The sequence below is a fragment of the Sus scrofa genome, chromosome 18, assembly GCF_000003025.6.
Source record: "Sus scrofa isolate TJ Tabasco breed Duroc chromosome 18, Sscrofa11.1, whole genome shotgun sequence".
NCBI lineage: Eukaryota > Metazoa > Chordata > Mammalia > Artiodactyla > Suidae > Sus > Sus scrofa.
In genome coordinates this window covers 45960001-45986871 of record NC_010460.4, presented here as the reverse complement: position 1 = coordinate 45986871, position 26871 = coordinate 45960001, and the positions used below count along the sequence as shown (strand labels likewise).

General features: G+C 44.8%; 1 protein-coding gene and 1 long non-coding RNA gene across 17 annotated transcripts in view; both read right to left on the bottom strand.

Moving 5' to 3' along the window:
• Positions 1713 to 8320, bottom strand: LOC110257593. Its single transcript, XR_002340432.1, has 2 exons — positions 8232 to 8320; positions 1713 to 2598 (listed from the first exon to the last, which is right to left on the bottom strand). It is a non-coding gene; the product is annotated as an uncharacterized LOC110257593 (long non-coding RNA).
• Positions 8313 to 26871, bottom strand: part of LOC106506844 — a 26754-nt gene continuing 8195 nt past the window's right edge. For 2 of the 16 annotated variants that reach the window (XM_013985781.2, XM_013985782.2), the window contains 3 exons: positions 21370 to 21438; positions 11232 to 11391; positions 10576 to 10876 (listed from right to left, as the gene is read on the bottom strand). In XM_013985781.2, the coding sequence (XP_013841235.1) occupies positions 10653 to 10876; positions 11232 to 11391; positions 21370 to 21438 (453 nt within the window). In that variant the 3' untranslated portion in view covers positions 10576 to 10652. Of the gene's footprint in view, positions 8517 to 9315; positions 9498 to 10575; positions 10877 to 11231; positions 11392 to 11734; positions 11839 to 11883; positions 14498 to 20986; positions 21290 to 21369; positions 21439 to 21560; positions 21632 to 26871 lie in introns of those variants that run through there. The other 14 variants (XR_002340426.1, XR_002340421.1, XR_002340428.1 and 11 more) reach the window with 13 other exon arrangements.

The window sequence follows — 26871 nt, the reverse complement described above, 5'->3', positions numbered from 1 at the left end:
GGATTTGGCCCTAAAAAAGACAAAAAAAAAAAAAAATCATTCCTGTGTAAGACAGAAATGCCATCCCAGCTTGTGGCAGCCCGCAACCCATGTCATAGCTGAGGGTTCTGCCCCTCTAATAGGGCTGTACTTACATCACAGTTAATGTCTGTGACGTTTCATACTTGAACTTGTAATGTTAGACGGGTTTTTCTGAAACTTGTTCAGATGACAGTGGGTGGTTTTGTTTATTAATTGAACTTTTGGGAAGCATATTAGTTGGGAGTCATGATTTCCCTGAAGAATTGTCAGTTTTGGCTTTAATACGGAAAAAAAAACTTTGCCCTTTCTCAAGGAACTTTCCTCCTTAGATCTGATACATTTTTTTACAGTCTACTATATTTGAAGAAAGACATTTGGTAGCCATTCAGTTAGTCTCTAACCTCATCCTGGAGGTAGCATTTAGGAAGCTATGGGGTCTTTGGCTAGTTTTAAGTCTGTTCTTGAAGCAAGCAGACTCTGGGATGGAGATTTGCATACAGGAAATTGACTGGAGAATCTGGAGACAGTGCCTGGGAGGAGTGAGGGGAGAATAATGGGGCAGAAGGAGGTGTTGAGTTGCCACGAGGCTGGGATCTAGATAGAGCTAGGAGGGCCCCTCAGTGCTGTCTCGTATTGAGGCAGAGGGGCTGGACCTTTGTATCTCCCCTTTCCCCCATTCCACCAGTCATGAGAGGTGACTGGAACGAGAATGTAACTTTTGCTGAGGCAGCTCACTTTGGCCAAGGACAAGGTCTATGAAAGGTCTCAGATGTGAGTTATCAGTAGTCCAGACCCCTGGCAGCTGGAGTGGAGAGTGTTGAGGTCCTAAAGCAGGGTCAGGGCAACACTGCCCTGCACCCACTACGAGGCCTCAACATCAGATTAGCACCTGAACAAGTCCCATGAGGGCATCACCTTGCCCATCGTAGTCCTTGCTCTATCTCTTGCACTTAGAATGATGCCTAGCACATAAGCAGACACTCCACAGATATTTGCTGAACAAATAAGTGAAAGAGAGAACAAGCAGAATTATTCAAAGGATATACAAATTGGGATGCTTTCAATGAACTTGGCAAAATTGGGAAACCTTACTTGACCTTAAGCTTCCTAAGTAGAGACCGACACCTTTACAGATGTGTTAAAACTGTAGGCCTTTCATAAGCCCTGCCATTTTCTGCTTTAGGACAGATTGTGGGAAAATGTCCTGAGTCTACTTGAGTCGTCAGGAAGGCAGCAGGTTGAGTTTCTTTCTAGGCAAGAATAAGTCAGTGCATTCAGGGAAAACTACTCTTAAACTCGAACTCAGGATATATGACGTGATGAGGTTTCACAATAGGAGAGAATGTTTAAAGTTGGAATATCCCTGGAGAATCCTGGAGGCGCCTTTGCCAGACTCACAGGTGGGGATTCTGAGTTATTGATGATGATTAAATGTGTGAGAGAGTGGGAATGAGTCATCGAGGTTGGTTCCTGACCAGACAGTGGGCTGTGGCCATGGGAAGGGCCACCCTTTTGTCACGTGCATGGTCATCATCATTAGCAGGTGCAGCAGCTTTGGAGCCTGTATTTGGACACCCTTTACAGCCTGTACAACACACTTTCAAATTCACAGTCTCATTTGATTGTCAAATATAGGAAGGGAGTAGAAATACTTTTCTTTTAGCATTACACTAATAACATAGACACAGAGGTCATTAGCAAAATATCATCACATTAAATCCAGCAACAAGTGGGATTAATCCCGAGAATGTACAATTCTTTAAATGTGTGACAATTAATCATTGTAATTTAATAAATTATAGCATATGAGAGAAAATCATGTGATCATCACAATGAACAGAGAAAACACCTTTGACAAAACTCAACACTCTCAGGAAACTAGGACTAGAAGGGAACCTCTTCCACCTGAAGGAGGACATCAGTGAAAAATCTGCAGGTAGTATCACAGTTAATGGTGACACACTAACCCTGTCCCCGTAGGAATAAGAGAAGCAAGCGAGGGCGATTAAGAGGTACAAACTTCCACTTACAAAATAGATGAGTTATGGGTAGACAATTTTTTTTAAAAAGAAAGAAAAAAAGAATGAGAATAAGTCAAGGAAGTATACTCTCACCACTTCTGTTCAACATTGTACTGGGCATCTTAGCCAGTGCACTAAGGCAAGGGGAAAAAAAAAAGGCATACCAATTGGAAAGGAAGAGAATGATTTTTAAAAAATTGAAGTGTAGTTGATTTACAATGTTGTGTTAGTTTCAGGTATATAACAAAGTGATTCAGATGTAGATATATATATAATATTGTTTTCCAGATTCTTTTCCAATATTGGTTGTTACACGATGTTGACTAGAGATTCCTGTGCCATAAAGTAGGTCCTTGTTGTTTATCTGTTTTATATGCAGTAGTACTTCTATGTTAAGAAAGTCGTTTTGTGGATGTATTTGTAGATAATATGACTGTCTTCATATTACCGCCATTGCAGAGACGAGGAGCTGAGGTTTTGGAGATTAAATGACTTCTGTGAGTTCTCGCAGGCAGAAAAGATGGAGCTGACACTCACCATCTTCTGACCCCAAACACTAAAATAAGAAAAGGGGCAATTTCATTTGTTCTTTAAAAACTCAAGTAAAGTTTCAGTTGTGCTTCTTATGAAGATCCAGTGGCATTGGAAACTTTCCAGAGAAAGTGAACTAATATGCAAATGAGAATGGAGAAGACTTATTGGTACAGGACAGCCTAACTAACCAGGGCTTTTGGTCTGAGTACTTTAAAATGTATACATTGGGTGGCTAAGGATGAACTTGGATCCATTCACCAGAACCTAAAATAAACGGAGGGGATCCCTCAGATAAAACTGAGGGCAAACTTTAGCATTTGACCCGGGTAAGGGAGGACTGATGAAAAGTGCTTTTTCGTAGTAACTAGGGTGACCGCATCATTTATCCTCATGCCCGTGATGCTTATGAGTGAAGAAAAGTGCTATTAATCATTACCCCACGTCCAGAGGAATCAACCAGGACTGTCCTGGGCAAAGAGGGAGATTGGCTTCCCCAGCCTGTAATGGGAATGAGAGACTGGCATGCTAGGGAAGGCATCAGTAACATGAGAAGTTTTGTGGGGTCTGTCCAGACTCTGGCCTAGTCCCTCAGGCCAGGCAACCCACAGGCAAGTGTTTTAGGGCCTGGAACCCCTATTAGGAGGGTCAGCTCTTTGCCGACTCTTAAGGTTTTCCTTGCTCTTGATGCTAATTGTAATAACCAAGAATAAGAGCTACTGTGTTTCTGCGTTTGGGGCACATACTATAGGCCAGGCACCCTGAGGAGGGGTTAATATGACCAAGTTCATTCCACAACTCTAGGAGAGGGGCACTACTGTCACCCTCTTTTTATAAGAGAGGAAAGAACCTCTCAGAGAGGTTGAGTAACTTTCCCAAGGTCACTCAGCTGGGAAGCTGTGGAGCTGGGATTTGAACACAGACTCCTAACCATGATGTTAGCCAGCCCTTATTTTCTCCCTTTTGGGATGCAGGCCATTTCAAGGACCCAGGTGTGCGGCATAGGGTGCGTGCAGGGTGAGTGTATGGTTAGATAAGCCCCAGACGGGAAATGGGGGACTTGGGTATCCTCCCAGCCTCTCTCAGCTCCTGGCCTGAGCCAGTCCTTCACTGAAGGCACAGGAGCACAGGCTGGGTGTGTTCAGCTGCCTGGCGCAGCAGCAGGTTCTTTGTGGTTATGACTGTGTTGTGATTCCGTGGGACTAATGCCCGTGGCAGACGGGAATCTTGTCCGTCCAGGTGTCTGCACAGTGTTCCTAGAACCTCCAGGTCATCACTGGGCTGCACCATCCACATTTAAATCTTCCCATCTCTTTCCATCAGTCAGTCGGAGGGCCGCCTTCATTACCTTTATTGCTTTTCTCTGAACTCTTCACTTTGCTGGCATATCGCTTCTCTGGTAGCAAGATACCAGAAATGTTCAGAGAAATTATAATCTCCTGTGTATGATGTAATGCTTTGGCCTAGGAAGTCGAAAATCATAGCAGTAGTTTCAACTGCCGTTGGTATCATAACCTGCGATCAATTTGGTCATCTCGAGTTAACTTGGCTTTTTTTTTTTTCAGTTGAGGTGAGTACATGGCTCAAAGTCAATATAATTTATACCTGAAATACTCCAAGGGGTGTGTGTGTGTGTGTGTGTGTGTGTGTGTGTGTGTGTGTGTTAAAGGCAAAAACAAGGAAGCAAATTTAGGAAGAAAAAGAAAGTCTTTCTTAGTCTTTTCTCGTTTTTAGATTATCCATTATGTCTCAGACCCCAAATGCTGTGTTCAAAAGAATCTGATCCTGGAATGCTTTGAACATTTAAACTATTTTGTTCATTAAAAACTCCTCTTGTTTTCTGTGATACCTTTCAGTGATCACATTTTGACTCTCATGTTCCTATTTGTAGATTGATAGCTCTTAGTTTCTGGTGACAGTGACCCAGTTATGACTCAGTTATATATAACAATCTTTGGCTTGATTATTTTGAAGTTACATATACTTTGGCATGAATAATTATATTGACCAGGACCTCATATTAAAATGCTAACCATGGGAGTCCCCATCATGGCGCAGCAGAAACGAATCCAACTAGGAACCATGAGGTTGTTGTTTCAGTGTCTGTCCCTGCTCATTGGGTTGGGGATCTGGCGTTGCTGTGGCTGTGGGTAGGCCAGAGGCTACAGCTCCGATTGGACCCCTGGCCTGGGAACCTCCATATGCTGCAGGTGCGGCCCTAAAAAGACACACACACACACACACACACACACACACACACACACACACAATGCTAACCATGTAATATTTTTTTCCATAAGTGAAAAATGGAAGACTCAGTTAACTTGGAGTTTTTTAAAAAAATATTTGAATTCAATTTCGGAACTTGCTTTCCCTCAGGTTAAGCCACTCTGATTATTTATTTCAATTCTATTTGTCCTGAGAATAGACTTCATTTTTTTTTTTACTTTGTATTATTTGCTATATGAGGATTACTTTCCAAATGATAAGGTTGCAGTTAGAAGATAGAAGATGCAGTTTTGAAGTTCCAATACTGAAAACTTTGTTAGACCATGATAAAAACACAAGAAACACATAGCTTCTGATTGAGAGAAGGTTTCTGCTTAAAGAGTCAAATCATACATAACCTGACCTAGTGACGACCCATCCGCTCTGGTCCTGGTAATGCTTTTGGAAAGTTTCAGAAAGTTAGTGCTGATCCCATCTCTGTCCACAGCTCAGCACCTGTTTCTTTAGGGCCTGGAATCCCTATCAGGAGGATTAGCTCTTTGCTGACTTTGGGTTTTCTCTGCTCTTGGTGCTAATTGTAATAAACAAGAATAATAGCTACTGTGTTTGGGGCACTTACTGTAGGCCAGCAGTGCTGAGAAGTGGTTTATGTGAATAATTTCATTCAACAACTCTAGGAGAAGGGCACTACTGTCGCCATCACTTTACATGGGAGGAAAGAACCTCTCAGAGAGGTTGAGTAACTTTCCCAAGGTCTCTCAGCCCAGCAGCAATCTCACAAGGGGACGCAGACCTTGTTGAACTTTCAGCCCCCACAGGTCACTTCCTTTGGGCATTTAGGCCCATGAACACCTTCTCAAATGGTTTCCCTCGCGGTGCGAGAATTCCTTTTCTTTCAATAATCTACTTAGGTTTAAAAGTTGCCCTCATTTTCAGCAAGGTCTCCCCTTGGGGTGGGAAAGAGTTAACACAGAAAATGGAGTGAACACAGATCACACTCTTTGGTGTATGTCTTTGATTAAAAGCAACAACACAGCGCCACCACCAAATATCACCCTAAAAACTTCTCTGCGAAGTCTCGAAGTATCCTCTCTTGAACCTCCCCTGACTTTGTGTCTTTCGCTAATAGACAATATAATTTATAAAAGTGTGAGCAACTGTGGAATTGTTCTCCTAATAGATTCTGAGGATTCCAATTTCCATGCCGCCACAGAAGACTGAAAATCCACTTGTGCTCACTTATCTGTATCTGTACCTCATCCGCACGCTGCATCAAAAATCAGGTTCAGGTGCAGGTTAAGAGCACACATTTACCTCCAGAATGTGGGACTTATTAAATATCTCTCCACAATTAACATCACCATATCAATAAGAATTATCATTAGGTCCTGTCAATCAGGGGCTGAATTTTGCTTCAGGGAAACAAAACAATTTAAATTATGGCAAGTGCTCCCCTTCTTTTTTTTTTTTAACATGCTTTTCTTTAAATTGGATAATTATGTGGCTTTTCATTAGATTCCTCTAAGCATAATAGATCATGATATTCACCCTTTGACCTCGGTGATGAATGTCTCTGGTGAAAACATGTGACAAGCAGTGTTCTAATGAGAACAAAATACGGAATAACTGGAAATCTTGTGTAATAAAAGGAGAAAGTAGGAGGGAACACAACAACCTTTAAAGTTGAGGCACAGAATGTAATTGTTTGGGGGAAATGATATGGGCTATTTTTGGTTCTAATAATATGGATGGAAATGTGGATTTTTCTTCTTTGGTGTGTAAAAAAGAAACAGACATTTCAAGCAAGCTGCACATCAGAAAATACTGGTCTCCACTGAATTGCAAGCACAGATGGAGTGAATCCACTGGCCTAAGGGGGGATTCACATGACTTGCTGCGTCTTGGAACACCTGCAGATGGCTATCTGAGGGTACCTCTCTTTTTATTGCTGTCTTTATGGGAGTTCCAAATGTAAGGACAGCTTAAGAAGGAAGTGATTTGGTCTTGAGGGATCTATAATGTTATAGGAGCTGTCAAGGAAGGACAGGAGGGCAAGGCGACTCACTGTCTCCTCGTCATTGTCTGGGCCACCTGCCTTGTGGGACTGGGCACCCCGCACACCACTCAAGTTCTCATTCCCTGATGGCCAAAGGCACCCTGGGCCTGTGACAGTTGACCCGGAGATGTAGCCAGAGGTCAAGAACAAGCTGATGCCCTCTAACCTCTCTTTCTAGCTTCCTTCCCCAGCCCCCTACACACCCAGGGTCCCTTTATGACTAGTTTTGGAGCTGACCCAGGCACTGCTTTCCCTCTGGTGGAAAAGGCTGGGAGATTTCCTGTCAGGTGAGCGTGTGACATTGTGATGTGTCCGAGGGTCGTGGAAGTGAGTGGAGTTTGCTTTTCTTAGATTTCCTAGATCCTTGCCTGTCTGTCTGATTTTGGTATATTCGGCACAAGAGCAGCCCATTATAAAGCTGTTTATCGAAGGTATGAATTTGCTTCAACGTCTCAAGACATGGAGTTTGAAACAGGAGTTAATGCACAAGCTAGGTTGTGCTTGTTTAGGGGTTGAAGAAAGGGAGACAAAAGCCACCATTTATTAGACGCCTACTATGGGCCAAGGGCAAAGGTCTGGATAAATGCTCACTGATTTAATTCTCTCATCAAATCTTATCATCCCATGATTTAGGAAATGGCCCAACCATGACCCACTATTGTGGGTCATATTATTACATAATAGAAGGACTGGGATTTGACCATAGGTTGGTCTGACTCCCAAGTTCATGTCCTCCAAGTTAAAGGTAGCACATGACATAGTGCTGTTATGTCTTCCAAGAACTGTGCCTTTATCATAAAAATTCTCCCCAACTTACCTTTCCAGATCTCACACTTGGAATTGAGTTGGGTTAGCATGGACTTAATATTATTACTAGTCTTGCTACTTGTGCAATGTACTTTGCTTAAGAGAAAACATGCAAGAGGAGAAACATCTGCCGCATTAGTTGATTTCTTCTGCTGAGTTCCAGTTTGGGGTAAGAATTTGCAGTGAGGGGAGTTCCCGTCGTGGCGCAGTGGTTAACGAATCCGACTAGGAACCATGAGATTGCGGGTTCGATCCCTGCCCTTGCTCAGTGGGTTAACGATCCGGCGTTGCTGTGAGCTGTGGTGTAGGTTGCAGATGCAGCTCAGATCTGGCGTTGCTGTGGCTCTGGCGTAGGCCGGTGGCTACAGCTCCAATTGGACCCCTAGCCTGGGAACCTCCATATGCCGCGGGAGCGGCCCAAGAAATAGCTAAAAAAAAAAAAAAAAAAAAAAAAGAATTTGCAGTGAGGGACGTGTGTGCTTATAGAGGATTAAGAAACTGACCAGGCTCGAAACCATGGTTGCCTTTGTCTGTCTGCAGATGGGGGCTGCTGAAGGTGAACTCACCCCGGGCCCCATTCCTGACCTCCACCAGGTGGGCTTGAGCAGAGACCGCCTCAGGGCCAGCAGTCCTTCACCTCTTTCCACAAGAGCTTGCCAGGAAGAGAACCCTCTGAAGTCCATTCTGAGCTCTCAGCCTGGGATTTACCCGCCATTTGTCACGGACATCAGGCAATTACTGGCACACGGAGCGGGAGGAGAACAGAGAGGGAAAGCTTTGCCTGGCCAGCGGGTCATCACCTCCGCATCAGTCACTGTTAGAGACGTCTCTGGTTTGCATTCCCAGCTCAACTGCACAGAAAAGACATCTTTTAGATTCTCCATAGTCACCCCTATGCTGAGAAAACTGGGAAAAAAGGGCAATAGTAGTTGCCATAAAAACCTGGGGGCTCCAGGAGCTGTCCGCAAGAACTCTATAAAGAGTTCTAATAATAATAATTTCTATAGTGATGCTAATAGTTACTAAAATAAATTCTAATAATTTCTAATAATTCTAATAAATTCTAATAGTAACTTTTATTAGATCAGGTGGAGTCACACCTGATCTTTCCAGAGTGTAAGCTATAGAAATTTACAGAACATGTCATCCTATTTATTTGATCCTATGAGGTGGGTAGGTAAGGAGATAGTTGGGGCTATCACCTTCACTTACTGAAGGTAAACTGAGGCTCATAGAGGTAAGAGGGGGAGCCTGGATTCATGCTTGCCTTCTAACCACAAGCCTAGGGCTCTTGCCCTGCAGAGCAGTCTCTGTGAGGACAGCAATGACGTCTGCTTTATTCACTGTTGTACCCCAGGTTCTAGTGCAGGGCTGGTCAAAAACATTTGTTGAATGAACACCCCTTCCCCTTGTCCCAGGAGTCAAAGCATGAGAACTGCATGGAAACTCAAGGGAACACATTTGTGAATGGTCCTTGGTTGAGGACCCGAGGTCTTGAAGACCCAACTGGAAAGACCACTGAGGAAGACTGACTAGTTTCCTGACTCACTGAAGGAGACCCCCTTCAGAGGTGGTGACGCTGCGCCCACTCCCTTGACCTCAGTGGGCTCCACACTCCCTATTTCTATGGCAAGTGCTGTGCGTGATTACCTGGAGGAAGGAGATGCACCAGGACCTACTGATCTGCACCGAGCTCACTGAGGAGTGAGAGCTTCAACAGTCTTCCTCTTGCCCTGCAGTTGCCCCAAGGAGAAGTGCAGATTCATCCCACTTAGTCATCATGGCCCAGAGGAAAAATGCACGCTCAGGAGTTTAATTTGTATTGTCATCACCTGATTTGGAAGAAGATACCATGAGTATTTGTTATGGAAGAGTACAAAGGAAAGGGCCATGGAAAGTGGAAGAGAGGCTGTATTTTCAGAAATATCTGGAGGCTTTTCCCTTGATCCCAGACTTATTCATCATCAAAACTACACAGCTTCCAGCCCTCATTCACTTTGATAAGTTTGTTGCTGAAAAACTCTTTCCCCAACAAAAGATAGGTAGCTCATGCTGGACCCAACTCTGCCAAATGGTGGATTCATAAATAATCGGTTTGCAAGAGTGTGGGAACACCCACAATCAAATATATCTTTGGGAGAATTTTATCTATCAGCTATGGTGACCTTTGAGGGGAGAGCCTATTATTTCCTAACTCCCGAAGAGGTCTGTGATCTGTGTCAGAGTCCTGCTTTCAGAGCAGTGATCTTAGAACTTTATGTCGTACAAATAGTGACTTAACCCAAGGTAACACATGTAGCCAGTGAGGGGTTCTTTAGTTTTCCTTTCTTTCTTTTCTTCCTTAGAGGCAGAGGGGATGGTGGCAGATTAAAACCAAAAGTCATGTGAATGACATGTGTTTATAAGAATTGTATTGGGGTGAGGAGATGCAGATGATTAAGCACTAGAGCAGTGGTAACCGGACAAGGCCCTCCCCCTGGACACCCCCCTTCCCCACTCGCTCCCCCAAAAGTATCCTGGAAAGTTCACAGGTACATTGCTGAATTCACATTTCTGTGTTCCTTGAATTCCAGGAAACATTGGTATAGACAATTTGTAATTCATTGGGTAATTACTGGAATTCATTGGATAATTACCAACAGTCCATGCTCTTCTCCTCATTGAGACCTGGCCTGAGTATTCTCCAAGTCTGAACTTTTAGAGATGAGCCCAAATCAATAAAGAGCTGAGTAATGGAGAGTTACTGTCAGAGAGCATTCCAGTTAAAGGATTAATGCCAGCATCTGCATGTATCGATACGGGAGCCCCACATGTATATTTAACGGACTATAGCAAAGTGTAACACGTGCATGCTGCATTTGCACTGTCTTATGCCTATCATTTAAAGTTATTCCCAAAGTAAGTCATTTGGCTTTCTAACAAGGACATTCTTTTATTTTACAGCATGCAATATATTTGTAACGACCTGTCATTTTTCTGAATTCAGTTCACCGCCCTTGCAGGACGGAGAAGGACTGCCATAAATGCAAGAGGGGTGCCAAGGGCAGCCTGTCCCTCTGTGGGCTAGGGTGAAGGAAGAGGGGGAAGGGGGAGGGGGGAGGGGAAGGGGGCTCGGACAGACACTGCTGGTCTCCATCAAGCATCTCCATCTGGAGGGCTGTGGTCAGGTCCTGGGTTAGAAATTGTGATTTCAGAGGAGTTCTAGGATCACCTTCCAATGGGAAGAGAAAGACAACCAACATTTAGTGAGCAAGTACTATGTGCCAAGTATTATCTATTCTCCATTTTATTTAATCCCGCAATAACTCTGGCAGTTAGCTTTACTTTTCCCATACTATTTTTAAGAAAACTGAGAATCAGGGGATTCAGAAACTTGGGCAAAATCCCATAGTAAGTAAATGGAAAAGCTGAAACTTGACATCCCGGCCACAGCTTCTTTAGCTTAATGGAAGGAAACTGTGGGTTATGGTCAATTACTTTTGTTTTGGAGAGAGGCAACCAGGCAGCAGCTGGCAGCAGAAAACTAATTTCCTAGGCGAGGGAACAGAGGACGGGAATAAACTCACCTTGGTAATCCTGAAGGGTGTGGGCATGGGTGAAAGGGGAGGCCAGCAACACCCCGTGTTCAAGGTGCTTTTTGTGGCATTCATGGGAGTTGTCAAGCCTTGGATGTTGAGCCATGGGGCAAAGGCTGGCTAGAGCAGACGGCTTTTTTGAGGAACCATCCTGTGAAGGGGAGCAGAGAAATGGGACAGGAACGGAAATTCGAGGGCAAGAGAGGTTTAGTTTTAGTTTTTGTTTCTTTAGCAAGGGAAAAATCGCTGCAGGTTTGCATGCTGTCAGGAGCCAGAAGGAACAAGTTGTAGAGGAGAGACCTTGAGTCGGGGAGGGGGCTGATCTAGCACAGGCATTGGGGTGCCCTCTGTTGAGCAGGGAGGCCAACGCCAAGAAATGAGAGGGGCCAGAGCTTGGGGGCATAGGCAGGCCGAGGGTAGCAGAGGAGTAGGAAGAGGAGGCAAGGTGAGCTGCTGAGAGCAGGACACCAGCCAGGTGCTGAATGTTTGAGAAGAGAGAAAAAAGTGCGATTGTCTCTCAGCAACTAAGAGAGTGAACGAATCAGGGAAATAGGGTCTGATTGCCGGGAAGCACCAAAGGTCCATTTGAAGTAAGTGGCTGTGAATATGAAGTGAATGAAATTCATGAAACTTAAAGGGAATAAAAATTTAAAATCCGAATATATTTTTTAAAACATAAAGTGAATTTAACATGGAGTGATTTAAATTCTTGAATCCCATGATTCCTCTTTTCGGAAAACTACAAGGATTCCCTTTAAATCCAGCATTACAATCCGGACTCCAGGCTCCAGGCTTTCCCTGTGCCCCTCTCTCCACCCACCCAGTTCTACCAGCTCCGAGCTTGCCTTCCGCCTGGTTGGCCTCCTTCCTTTCTTCCAAGTGCCTCGCATCTGTAAGATTCTGTTCATGCGGTTCCCTCTGCCTTTCCTTTACCTGGGCAGCACCCCCACCTGGATGCATTTTCATTAGGCTCTGGGCTGCAGCATTCACTGATTGCTTTCTGATTATTCTCCCCAGGAGAGCCTTGTTTCCTACATTGATTGAATCTGCTCAAGGTCAAGGGCAACTCTCCTCCTAGCCCTGGGCATCTAGAAATATTTGATAACATGATCAAGGTGCAAAAAAGAAGGCAGGGCTGGTTGCTGAGCCCCAGTCAGGGCTCCTGACCTCCTTCACATGGACCTGGTGACAGTCAGTTCCAGAACCTTATAGCTTGCTTTTGAAAATTCCAATCAGCAACTATTCAAAAAGGCACCCAGGTCAGAATTGCATGTAATTCTCTCCAGGCTCCCCCTTCACAGCTCCCCAAGCACCTGCCCGTGGATTTAAGTGGAGCTGGAGGAGCTGCAGGGGAGGCAGGGCTGTTTGTGTTTCCTCTGTGATAGTCATCTGTGAACCAGAGCCTCTGCTACTCCCGAAGCTGGCAGAGAGGTGACCCGTATTGAGGCCTCTCTACCTCCTGGGGGGCATCCAATTGAGCCCTGTGCAGTTATTAGAGGGATAATGGGATTCATTTCAGCAAGGACTGCCTGGCTGGGGCTGAGCTTATTTTAATTTTCAATGTTAATAAACTTGTGGCTATTGCTTTTTTCACACCAATGTGCCTCACACCTCATTTCGCCCGCCCATTAGGCAATTACAGGCAGCGCCCCTGTTCCCAGCACCTCTTAAACACGGAGCAATTATGCTTATTTGGTGAATGATGATGAAACTTGGAGGAGGCAAATGCACTGGTCTAGAACTTTCCTCCCGACTTCATCAGGTGTGCAGTGGGCACCTCCCCTTAGTGAAAAGCAGGGCTGTGATTACAACCTTCACTGTAGCAGAAATGCAGAAACGGTCCCCTCCTGAGTCCCTGTGCAGCCCCACTAGCAAGCCACCTGAGCCAGCCCCTGCTGACCCAGGCCTCAGACCCCCAGTGCTGGGCTGTGAAAACAGCCCATCCAGGTTGGGAAATGAGCAGCTAATGCTCTTCATTTATCTTGAAATGGGATGTTTTCAATAGGTCTTATGCGTGTATTAATGCTTCAAGAGTAATGATCCCTTTATTTACAAAGTTGTTTAATTCCTCACTTTAGTGCTTCTTGTGGGTCAGAGTGGATTTTTCATTTACCAGGTTACTCCATGATTTTCACAGCAGCTTAAACAACCCTCATTTCCCCACTCCTGGTCCTTCGAGTGATACCTAAGTGGAGCAATTGCCAGCCTGACTCCATTTGCAAACTCTTCCTGGGTGTGAAGACAGTTTCCTGTGTGGGGACAGTGGCAGTGTGTGGACTGGAAGAGGGGAGATGGAACATAGCCCTCAGCCAGAGAGCAGCGCCTTGGCCCTTAGCCAGCAGTGTGGCTCCCCCATGGCTTCACCCAACAGGCTTCCTCTCCCCACCCGGTTATATCCCAGTGTCATCCTGCTTGCCTCCAATGCCCCCAGTCCCCGGCTTCCCACATGACAAGTTTCTGTAATCTTCAGAGAGGGGGCAGGCAGTGCATAACGGTCCTTCCAAAACAGGGGCCTCTATTAGCCGTGGCAACATTACTTTAGTGGGTTGCAAATTGTTACCTTTTTTAAGAAATGAAGAATAGAAATAGAATAGAAAATATCAGAGTGCATTGCACCTGGTGAATGTATTGTCTCACTAGGGTTTGGTTTTGCTTGGTTCATTCAAGAAATGGTTTTTAAATGGATATTCCTTGGCAAGCAGAGTTAGCAGGGTGAGTTCTAGGAGCTGGTTTCTGTTGTATGTTAGTATCTGTGTCCACTTGCAGCTGTATGTGTACGGGATCACACATAAAATATATCTCTTACATGGTGTAGAAAGTCTTGAGGAATTCCTGGTGAAGTTCCCAATATCCATGCATTCCCAGCCTACTTCTGGTTCCAGGGTTCTCACCCACCAACTAGAGCCTTGCATCCAAAATGCAGTGCTCTTGGTTGCCTGGCGCTTGCCCAGCAGGATTCATTCGGTCAGTGCTTTGTAGCTTTTTTCCTGCCCTGCTCGCTGGAGGGAGGGGCTGGTGTCACACAGCTCAGAGGGAAGGTGTCAACGATGTAGGCAGCACACTGGCAAACGACCACTTGGTTTGATCCCGTTTAATGGGAAGAGTCTGTTTGGGTAAAACATTTTCGCAGAAGACTCAGAAGAGCCCAGGCTCGGTGAGCTCCCTGTGGGTTAAGCTGGCCAGAATTTCTAAAAGGAACACTTCATGAAGACTCTTCTTAACCCTTGTCTCGCTTCAGATTGTCTCTGTGGGATTTGCTACAACCACAAGTGGAAAATCCATTAATTTAAAGAAATTTATTTTTCTGATTGCAAAAATTCTGAATTGGTAGGTGACAGGGGAGGGGTCGGGGGGGGGATTTGCAGGAGAGCCTCTCTACACTGCTAGGCTGCATTTTAAGCAACATGTCCTGAATTTATTTTCTTTGGAATCTCCGCCATTCCAAGTGCTGGGCTCGCTATAGGGACTGCGTCTGTGATGATGGCTGGAGCTTGCACCTGAGCTAACACTGGGTCAAGACAAGCTGCGAAGGGATGAGGGAGCCAGCCTTATGTTCCGAGAGGGCCTTAGCCTAGACTTTTGACACCCTCTTCAAACAGGCTATGGGTAGAGTTACAGATGGTTTTCACGCAACCTTGTTTTCTATTATAGGACAAACTACTGGAAGAGTTTTATAAATTAATATCTTAACCCAAAGCATGTCATTCTATTATGGATAGCACTATTATTTTGTGTTGCGTCTTTTGATGTTAAAAATTTGAGCTATTCGAATATCCACAATTTGTAGTGACTTTAGTTGTGTAATAGAGTGAAGCTTGGGAGGCTTTGGTTTGGTAGATTTGAGAAGATTGATCCAGGACATGCCTGAATGTTGATCCCTCGGGGATGCTAAGTGGAGGCTATTCTAGCAAAGTCATTTCATGCCACTCTCTTCATCAGCTAAGGAAAGGTAAAAGCAGAATCTAATCCTGTTTACGGAGCACTTTGGGTACTTTCAGGGCAATGCTGTTATAGATGTTGGGCAACACATCCCCAAGGGGCATCTTCACAAAATATGTGACAATGACCCGGGGTGGGGTGGGGTCTGAGGTCAAATACTGCCCAGCACTGTGGCTCTGGAAAGCTCAGGATTCTCTTTCCTTTTAGGTTTTTGTTTTGGGTGAATTTTTTTTGGTAATTTTATTTTATTTATTTTTGCATTTTTTTTCCATCTCGCGGGGGGTGTTGTACCTGTGGCATATGGAGGTTCCCAGGCTAGGGGTCGAATTGGAGCTGTAGCCACCGGCCTAGGCCTCAGCTACAGCAACGCCAGATCCGAGCCTCATCTGTGACCTACACCACAGCTCACGGCAATGTCAGATCCTTAACCTATTGAGCAAGGCCAGGGATTAAACCTGTGTCTTATGGATACTAGTTGGGTTTGTTACCACTTTGCCACCATGGAAACTCTTTTTTGGGTATTTTAAAAGGAGGCTTCTTCTCCAGTCTCTTCCTAAATAGCAAGAGTCATATATACAGAAAACTTGGAAAACCAAAAATACAAAGAACCAAAGAAAAATAATCACTCATAATCCTTCCTGTCTCTCTCAGTGCCGCTACCCAGCCAAGCAAGGTGGCCATTATGGCAGCATGGTGTGTGTCCTTCCAGTTTGTTTTCTTCATCCTTATAGAGACATCCTCTGCTGCCACACTTACTCCGTCCACTCACAGGAAGAGGAATCAGTGGGGCGAGGGAAGAGATTCGAGGAGTTCCTTAAGCATTCCCCTTCCACACTCAGATTCATGGGTTTCATATCAGCTTATCCTCAACACCTCTGCTGGTTCTCAGCGGGGCAGTCCCACCACCCTTGGCTGGGGTGTCATTTAGAAATATGTGGGGGAGGGCCTTTGTTGTCATGCTGCGCCGTGTGTGGGATCTATGGTATCTAAAGGGCAGGACTGGGTGCTAACCACCGGCTGTGGTCAGACAGACCTGCCCAACACTCCCATGGCTTGGGATGGACCCTCAAAGGAAGGAGATTGGTTCTGAGTGGGTTGGGATGATTCACAGAGAAGAGTAGGCAGCCGTGTCTGCGACCTACACACAGCTCCTGGCAATGCTGAATCCTTAACCTACTGAGTGAGGTCAGGGATCAAACCCGCATCCTCATGGATACTCGTCAAGTTCGTTAGCTGCTGAGCCACGATGGAAACTCCTGTGCCTTGATTTTTTCCCCCCACATAGCAATAGATCACATTTTTTTCATGATGATGAATATTTTGTCTGAAGCATGACTTTTTCATGGCTGTATCACATCCCAACATATAGATGTGCCATACTTTTTACCTAATTAATTCTCTTCTTTTAGACATTTAGGCTGTTTCCATGCATGTATATGAATAGGGCTGCAGTAATATGCTACATCTTAGCACATAGTTCTGATTCTTTGTGATACATTCTTATAATTGGAATTAAGGCATATGCATAACATTTAGAGTTTTGTTTTTAAAAAATGTTGAGATTGAATTGGCGTACAGTAAACCACACATACTTAACGTCTGCACTTTGAAGGTTTTGACCTATATATGCGCCCATGGAACCATCATCACAGTCAAAAACATGTTCGTCACCTCAGAAGTTTCCCATGACCCTCTGTAATCCCTCTTTCATACCCTCCCCAGGCAACCACTGATCTGCTCTTTACCACTCTAGTTTGGATCTTCTGGGGTATTATGTAAGTGGAATTATACTGTATGTACACTTTGTGTTCAGCACACTTATTTGGAGATTCCTCTATGTTGTTGAGTGTGTCAGCAGTTCATTCCTTCTTATTGCTGAGTAGTGTTCCATCCTGCAGGTAGAGCACAGTTTATTTATCCCTTCATCTATTGATGAACATTTGGGTTGTCTCTAGTTCTGGGCTACAGGCATACTTTGGAGATACTGTAGGTTCAGTTCCAGACCACTGCAATAAAGTGACGATCACAATAAAGCAAGCCACATGAATTTTTTTTTTGTTTGTTTCCCAGTGCATATAAAAGTTGTTTACCCTTTTCTGTAGTCTATTAAGAGTACAATAGTATTATGTCTAAAAAAACCCCAGTGTACCTACCTTAACTAAAAAATATTTATTGCTAAAAAATGCTACCATCTGAGCCTTCAGCAAGTTGTAATTGTAACATCAAAGGTGAGCAATCACAGATTACCATAACAATATAATAATAAAAAAAGTTTGAAGTATTATGAGAATTACCACAATGTGACACAGAGACATGAAGTCAGCAAATGCTGTTGAGAAAATGGTACTACTGATAGACTTTTTGACTCAGGGTTCCCACAAACCCGTAAAAGATGATATCTGCAAAGTACCAAAAAGCAAAAGCACAATAAGATGTGGTAAGCCTGTATTACAAATAAAGACGTGGTGAGCCTTCGTGCCCAAGACTATGTTGATGCCAGCTTTCATTTCTCTTGGGTAAACCCCTAGAAGTGCCCCAGCTGGGTCCTAGGTGGGTTTTAAATTTTTTAGCGACTTCCGAACTGTTTGATAAAGCGGGGATACCCTATTAAGACTTCTGCTATTTAGTTTAAGATAATGCAAGTAAATTTGAATTCATGTAAATTTCCCCTAGAAGAGGATTCTAAGAGCCTAAGACAGTGGTACTAGAAGGAATGGGATAGCATGATCCAGTTCTTTGCTTTACTGAAGAGGAAACAGCGATCCAGGAAGATTAAGTGACTTTTCCAAGGTCTTTCGGCTTACAGGCTAGTGTCTTCACTCTTTAAAAAAACCCTGCAGTTTGGGAGAGATTCTCATAGTCATGTTGCAACTTCTCAGCACAGCCAAGTGTCATGACTGCCAAGGACACAAATATGCTCCAGAAGCCTCGTAACTTCGGGCATGAAACGTCTTTTGAAATTGGGGGAATTTTTTAAGAGAGGAAGTAAAGAGCATCCAAAGGGTAATGAGAGTATAATCCATAGGAAATCATCCCTGACACTCACAGGCTCGACAGCAGATCAAATAAAAATGTGCTCTCATCATTAACACGTGGGGCCTGGAGGAGAGTCACCTGGTTTCTAAACAAACTGATGCGCCCAAAGGTGAAGGCTGCAGAGCAGACCATTAAACACGAAGAAAGCAGCACACCAATTCCCGCCCCTTCAGCTTACCTTCCCAGCTCCCACCTCCTATTATCATATTCATAAGCATTGTCCCTAATCCGTCTTCCTGAGTAAAGTTAACAAGTTTGTGCCTGCACTCTCTTGAAATTGTTTTGCTTTAGCCTAAAAAGCTGTCACGGTGTTGAGAAGGCTGCCGCTTTAACCAGATTTCATCTCTGTGTGTCACCGCTCATGTCAAAGCAAAAATGCACTCAGACGTAAGAGTTGTCCTGCTTTCATCAAGAGCTCCAGTCTGCCTGAGCCTCGTTCCACTTGGTTAAGCTTGTTATTTAAATTGTTAAAATTGAGACATCGGCAGTAAATTTCAGAGAAGATATAACAATTATTAGATACAAGCTGGGCTCTTGTACTTGAGAATATACCGTGCCTTCCATCCACCAGCAGAATTAGCCACAAATAATTTACAGTGGTTGCTTTAAGAAGTGTGCCTATGGTACTGGGATGGCATTAAATCACAGCCTGTCCCCACCTGGGTCATATTTCCAACTTTAAGATAGGTTTGGTTCCAGTCAGCAGAGTGGCGGAGCACTCCAGGGGACCACCTTTTAATGCCTATAATTCTTGAAGAGCTGAGTGAGGATTCCCGAAGCTGCCTTCTGGCTATGAGTTTTGTGTTTAGGTGACTTTATATACCAGGCAGGGGAGCCACAATCCAGAACAGTCGCCCTTTGAGGGTGAGGAGGAGGAAACGCTGGGAGGCTCTCTGAGTGACCTTGTACTATTTGGTCGTCCCACTGAGATCCTAGAGGAGCACTTAACCTTGTGGTGACTGTGCCCCATGCCACAGTCTACTGAGACAAAGGCGAAAGGGGAGAGATAAGTACGAATGAAGCTTGGAATCTCCGGATGCATCATCCGATCATCCGATCCCTCTGATGCATTTTATGTAAACCTTCCTTTTGGTGAAGGAACTCCAGTAAGTACATGCTTATTTAGCAGTTGATTCAGTAAGCTTTGGGGTCAGCAGAATCCCATGGTTAGCTGACGTTGTTTAATGCAAATGACTCTCCAGCCAAATCTCCCCCTAATTTGCACTGTGAAAAAGATTGCTTGAACCCACATTGACAGACCTGACATTTAGTTATGCTAAATTTCATCATACTGATTTTGGGCCATTATTTCTATTAGAGAAGTATTTGAAAATTCTGATTCTGACATTTAATATATATGTATAATCTTGAAATTTCTATATCTGTATCCAAAAAATAGAGAGAAATAGAAATTTTGGAGCTGAAAGAAAGCTTAGATAGCATCAATCCAATGCTCCAATTTTAAAAAGCAATAAACCAAGAATTAAAGGGGTTAAATAACTGTCTGAAAGTCACACATCTAGAGGGTGGCATTAGACCATGGATACTCTTTGAGTGTATGTGGTCTTGTTAATTAAAAATTCACCCCACCATAAAATGAGTACACATTTCCTCACTTTATCCATAAGGCTCCTCTAGCAAGCTTTGTAAACACACCTTTTTAGAATCAGAACCTGAGCTAGGCATCTCCTTCCACAGTATTCACTCCTTGGGCACCACCTCAGATCCTCTTGTCTGAACGGCCTCTTGTTTTGCTTGGGTCACTACAGTGACCGTCTTTTATGGACATGACCAGCAGTGCCTGCCTCATGCTGTCCACGCATGGCCCCGTGGACAATGATGCATAACTTTGCTTGGAACTCCAAGCTGCATCTTGAAAATACAGCGGTGTGTTCATCAAAGTTTTCGAGAGAAATAACCAGTGGGATACAGATGCGTGTTTGTGTGTGTGGTAAATGAATTGGCTCCTCTGATTATGGAGGCTGGCGGCGCATCCAAGATCTCCACTGTGGGCTCGCCCAAGACAGGGTCGAGACCCAGGAGAGCTGATGGTGCAGTTCCAGCCTGAAGACCAGCAGGTGGTCACGGATTTAAATGTTAGTCTCATCCCAAAACACTCTCCAAGTTGATACATAAAATTACTCATCACAAGGGGATAACACCCTGTGGAACAAAACCTTGACCACTGAGGCATGGGGATCAGTGGGGAAATTATTCTTCCTGCCCTTCCCTGCCCCACCCCACTGACTGCCTGGGGTACAGTCATTCATCTGGACTCTCTGAGGACCGCCTGCTCCACTGAGCAGTTAGGCGGGCACGTGCTTTGGCGGAACCAGCTTGACATCTCACCTCCTTCCCTGACTTATTCCCCTTGCCTTCACTTTTGCTTTGCTGGGATTGTACCACCTGACAAAGTCTCAGTGCAGAAGCTTTGCCTTAGACTTTATTTTTCCTAGGAACCTGGGGTACTGTGCCTTCTTATCAACTAGTAAACCTCTTCTCAAAACGGATTAAAGCCCTGAGCTCATTGTACAAAACATGCCCGCTCTCCAGCTTTGTGTCTTGTGCAAATTTCCAGAACCTCTTACTGCAAAGCTTCAGTTGATTCCTTTTGCCTGGTTAAAGACCTGTCGTAGATTATATGCTGAGCTTCTATGTCAGGAACTATTATTACCACTTGTGCATAGAATCTGAACTGTAAACTTCGTCAGCTTGACTCACACAGCCCCAATCAATCCTCTCTGTCTAGACAAAGCAATTTAACTTCTTGGTAATTTACCAATTACAGAGCACTTATTTATTGGAGAATTCATAAGTGCGAGACATAGTCAAGTGTATGAAGAATAAAAGATATAATTTCTGCTTTCAAATTGCTTACAGTCGACCAAGCATTTTGGCTTTTCTTTCCCTCATCAAATTGAAAGTATACTTACTGGGTTAGACACATGAAATTTCAGAGCAAATATTTTTATAAATGTCTTTTGATGAAGAAGTTTCAAAATTCAAATGATTCTGCTGGAGCCATTGGAAGTCTTGGTGGTGGTGAGCCAGCAGGTATAAACAAGGCTTGGAGACTGGAGAGGAAAAATGCAGTAGCTGCTGCCAGTGACAGACCACTAGTGGGTTGAAGTACCCTTTTCTTCCAGTTACTTACCTGACATTTTAAGGGGACTCGAGGGGCACAGATCCACAGATAATACAAAACCAGTAAGCAATCCTGGATCTGAAATACAGAAAAACAGAATTCGGAATAGTTTTTTAATGGTAGATTTATAATTTGAATTAAAACTTGTTTAAGCCAATGTTATAATTCAATTGCATTCTCCAAAGCACACATAGACTCACAAGGTGGAGGAGAAATCTGATGGCTAAAATTAGGCTGTGGAGTTTCCCAGTATCTGCCTTCTATCCGGCTGCTGTAGAGGGACAGATAATACAAGTTCGATGAGAAGCCTTTGTCTTTGTACCCCGCTTCAGGGGTACCTGAAGCCGTTTTGTACTTTTTACCCTATTCTTGCATTTGTCCAAAAAATTTTTTTAAAAGATGCATATAGACTCTCTTGGAATAAAAGACTAAACATAAAACCTTTATCAACAATGTATTTCCTGTAGAGGTGTTACTATGAAAAATTACTAAGATCTGTTATCTTCAAAAACAATCACCTTGTTCAATTATGTCTTTTGATAATTGGTCTTGACTCTTATTTGGACAAAACTCCCACTGACTTTCAAATGACTGAGCTGATATGAGTTGAATCAGGTCAGCTACAAATGGCCCCCTCTTTCTACTCGACATTCTGATGGTGTGATGCAGCGTGTCCCTAATGTGGCGAGGATCTGTATCGGCAATCTTATGTCACAGATTAATTGCTGGGCAAGTCATTTCTCTGTGATTACACTAGAATGCTTTTGGTGCCTGACCTCACACGACTCAGGCACACGGGCTCAGAATGGCCCCAAGAAGCTGACTCAATACTCACGTCCCACCCCAAAATGAGCCCAAGTTTTTGAAAATGATAGTGGCAGTTAACACTGCTTGAGTGCTGACTTGTGCCAGGCACCATGTAAAACATTTGCATGCACTGCCTCATCTGTCATCGTCACTGGAGACCCCATGAGGTGGCTGCTCTAAGGGGTGTTACTGTCCCAAGTGGGGACCACTGGAGACCTTTCCCGGCTCAGCCACCTGGCACCTCGTCTTTCCTCTGCCTGGTCTGCTCCTTCTGTCTGTCACGTGGCTGGGTCCTTTTCACATTTTAGGTGTCAGCTCTCATGTCACCTCCTGGGGTAGGCCATCCCTGAGGACTCCATGTGCAGTAGTCCTCCTGGCCAACTGGGTGAGCGTCTGTTACTACATCACCTCCCTTCCTTTAGAGCATTTCTCACAAGCTATGCTTGCTTTGTTTGGGACAGCATTTTGTGTCTTTATAGTCTCCCACTGCAAAGAAAATTCCACATGGAGAGCAGCTTTGCCTGAATTGCTTGTCCTGGGTGCTAGCTCCGGCACCCAGGACAGTGCCCAGCATGTCACAGGTGCTTGGCCACTGTTTGTTGAATGATCACAGAGCCAAGTTAGCTGAGCGAGCCTGTGGGTTTGACACCCACTGGGTGTGAAGGCTGGGTAAGGTCTCCTCATGGAAGAGAATAAAATGAAAAACAATCAAACAAAAGGTCTCCTCATGAAAGAGGGCAGAGGTGCTTAGGAGGGCAGGCTTGGGGCTCACTCAAGGATAAGACACGCATCCAGCGCTGCTTACTTTTTCCGTGTTTGCCTCCTGCCTCGTTCTCTTATTTTTCCTCCAGGCTTAGTCCTGACGGACCCCACCCCCTGAAAGCATTTTCTTGCCTCTAAGCAGAAATACTTCCCTCTGGGCTGGGGGAGATGTTGAAACTGACTTTGGGTGTCTCATGACAGATGGGCACTGGTATTTGCTTTGCAGGCTAACTGTGAACATTGGACAGTCCAGGAAATCCGAGGAGACAGCTAACCAAGGGCATGTCAGCATGTTGAAGGCTGGACCAAGGCGGGGGTGCGCTTGACAGGGACGCCCACTGACCACACACCTTGAAAGGTGACACGGCTCATTACCAGCTAGTTTTCTTGGTGAGAAGTGACTAGACCCTAAGGCTTCAGTGCGAGCCTGCTGGCTTGGGGTGATTGGTTGGGCCTAAGTATGAAACCAGATTCAAGACAAAAGGCCTTTCTACCCCAAGGTGTGGGAGGGAAATTGAGAGGGCCGCTTGGACCGGCAGGGTCTGCTTGCTCTGCGTTCCCGCAGGCCCAGGGCGGGGCTCCAGCGTCTCAGGAGCCCGCACTAAGCACATCACACTCCAGGTTCAAAACGCATCCTCAAAGCCTTTCAAGGCGCCTGACATCCTTTCAAGTTAGCTGCTACAAAGGCAAATGCAAACAGAGCGTGTTTCAGAGGCGTTCTGTCAGTCAGCCCTCAATCTGTATGTTCTTCCAGACACACCCTCTCCTGCCTGATTTATTTCATATTAAAAGGGCTGTCAATCCGTATCACAAGAACAGGTTGAGAAAAAGTGAGTGATGTTTACCGAGTGGGGTTTTTGTTGTGGTTTGTTATTGTTGGAAATAACGGACTCCCTCTCTCTGGCCACACTCCTGACGCACCCTCTGCGACTCTCTTAGTCCCGACTTGCCTTTCTCTGCAGGTATCTGCACATCTGAGCTATGAATTCCGCGTAGGAGACGCATTTCCATGAGAAACGGGTAAACGTTTGCGAGACTGTGGCTGACCCTTTTTTTTTATTATCCATCAAGTATATCTCTTTTTACCATCTGATGGCTTGGCGTCAGGACCATTCTTTTTTCAAACAAAATAAATGTGCCTGCAACGTGGCAGAATATTCAGCATGGAAGAGGCTTTGCCCCGTTAATGCATGTTGCGTTCTGTGGGCTTCATTACTATGGGACCCCAAGGATGCAGGGGGCGGTTCCCGGTAGGAGTGCTTTCTGGGATGGCTGCATTATCATTGTATGTTAGGCTATTGATTGTCACCTTCTCATGTCACTTAGGCCAGCTTTTCTTACTTTTACCTGATAACTCGGCCTATAAATAGAGCTACTCCATCATTCTGTACCATTACTTTCTCACCAGTCTTGAAGGTTCCTGATTCTTAGAGAACCGATCAAAGCCATTTTGCCTGCCATGTGAAAAGTCCCAAATTACAGAGTAACTGGAAGTCAGATTGTCTTCACCCACATGGAATATTTTGAGCATGCGTGAGAATGATGGGGAAGCTTGTTGAAGCAAACTCCTGGGTCCCAGCTGCAGAAATGCAGAAGGTGTAAGGCAGGACCAGGAATCTGCATTTTTTTTTTTTTTTTTGTCTTTTGTCTTTTGTTGTTGTTGTTGTTGTTGCTATTTCTTGGGCCGCTCCCGCGGCATATGGAGGTTCCCAGGCTAGGGGTGGAATCGGAGCTGTAGCCACCGGCCTAGGCCAGAGCCACAGCAACGCGGGATCCGAGCCGCGTCTGCAACCTACACCACAGCTCACGGCAACGCCGGATCGTTAACCCACTGAGCAAGGGCAGGGACCGAACCCGCAACCTCATGGTTCCTAGTCGGATTCGTTAACCACTGCGCCACGACGGGAACTCCCCAGGAATCTGCATTTTAAATCACTGCCCAGGTGATGCATGGAAAAAGCTGCAGGTGGAGGTGGGGTCACATGGGGGTGCTCAGGGGTTGGCAGGGAGCTGGCAGAGGCCTCAGATTTTGTCCCAGACTTCTGCTCCTGATGCAGCTGACCCAGGCTCCACCCCCTCCCTGCAGGCTTCCCCCAGGCTCCACCTCTTCCTGCTCTCAAGGAGAATTTCAGAGAACGTAACCACTTAGGAGAAAGGCCCAAATCAGAAATGATATTAATGCTGTTCTCTCCTCCTTTCTGAAAGAATAAGGCATATGATACAATTTTGTGGTGAAGACATGGGAAGGGAAGGGGAGGAGAGGAGGAAGAAAAATATTATAAAATAAAAATGCCTGTTAAACTACTTAAGGCTGGGGAACAAAGCTCTTCAGAAGCCCAAGCAAAATACTGCCTTCAAGGGAGCAACAGACCGACTTCTTTGAGGACAGGTTACTGGGAGACACCCTGGACGTCAGGGAGGGTCAGATGCGAGAAGATGCTGCTGGCCAAGGGATACACCTCTGCGAAGCTGCTTTCGCTCTCAGGTAACACCTGCTGTTACCTGGCGGCCCCTGAAGAGGATGAGGCAGATCTATGAGGCCCCGCTGGGGCTTGGGAAGAAAACTCATGGAAGATCTCCAGTAAAATCAATAGGTTAAAAACAAAACTAGGAGTTCCCGCTGTGGCACAGTGAGTGAAGGATCTCGTGTTGTCTCCAAGGCTGCAGGGGTTGGCTCTCCGGAGTGGTGCAATGGATTAAAGATCCAGCATTGCCTCAGCTGTGCTGTAGGTCATAGCTGAAGCTTGGATTTGATCCCTGGCCTGGGAACTTCCATATGCCGAGAGTGTGGCCATTAAAAACAAAACCAATAAATTCTCAAACCATCAATTCCTAATTATTTTACTGTATTTTGCTGTTATCTGTGCTCTTGAGGTTATTTATGTACTTTGGGTCTGTATGGCAGACATTCTATATAGGGGTGGCTACTCTCAGGCTTACCCCAGTTCTGCATTCAGTGATATCATCTTGGCAGCTTAACACCGACCATAGCAGGTGTATATACACCTTGGAAATCAGCAAATGTTGCAAATCAGCACTTGATTTATTGTTTTGTGGATATCTAGACTTGAGAAAGTGGTGGAGAAAATGTTACTAATGCAGATTAAACGTACAACTGTGTCCTGTCTACCGCTATGACATTGTGATTAGCACAAAAATTGGAGGAAGGATTCTTCTAGTATTCGAAAACCACTATCTGATTCAGCAAAGAAGTCAGTCATGTCATTGACGAACGAATATAGTCCTGACACATGTCTTCGTCTTTCACTTCTGTCCTACTCATTAATGTAAATGAAAATATCAACTGCTATTCATGTCGGAACTACACTTCATTCATCACTTGCAGCCTAGGATGGTGATGGACACAGGAGTTCATGACAAATTGGCAAAGCCTCTGAGTATGTGGACTTAGAGTAGTTTTACTTATTTGTAAAGTATGTGCTATGCATCATTCAAATCAGTCAAATTTACTTTATTTTATTTATTTATATTTGGCCATGCTCTTGGCACACAGAAATTCCCAGGTCAGGGATTGAACCTGTGTCACAGCAGTGACAATCCGGATCCTTAACGGCTAGGTCACCAGGGAAGTCCAGTAAAATTTATACTAAACCTATGCACACATATGTACAGGCAGCTTCATCCTACACCCCTCACCCCTATGCTGAGAGCTGGTTGTTAAACATTTACCAGCACACCACTGCCTTAATCACATTTACAAACATAAACCAGCGAAGTCTTCCTTGGGAACCCCAAGGAGGGAGCTATCTTATTCAGAGGCAGTCTTATCCCATCTACTGCATGATGTGCTTCTTGAGTAAAGAGCCCATCTCGGATTCAATCCTTTATCTGCTCTTTTGCCTAACGCAGAGTTTGTATTCAGCAAGTGCTGACAGATGCTGAGTGGATAGTATACAGTTATCGGTTGGTATCCACAGGGGA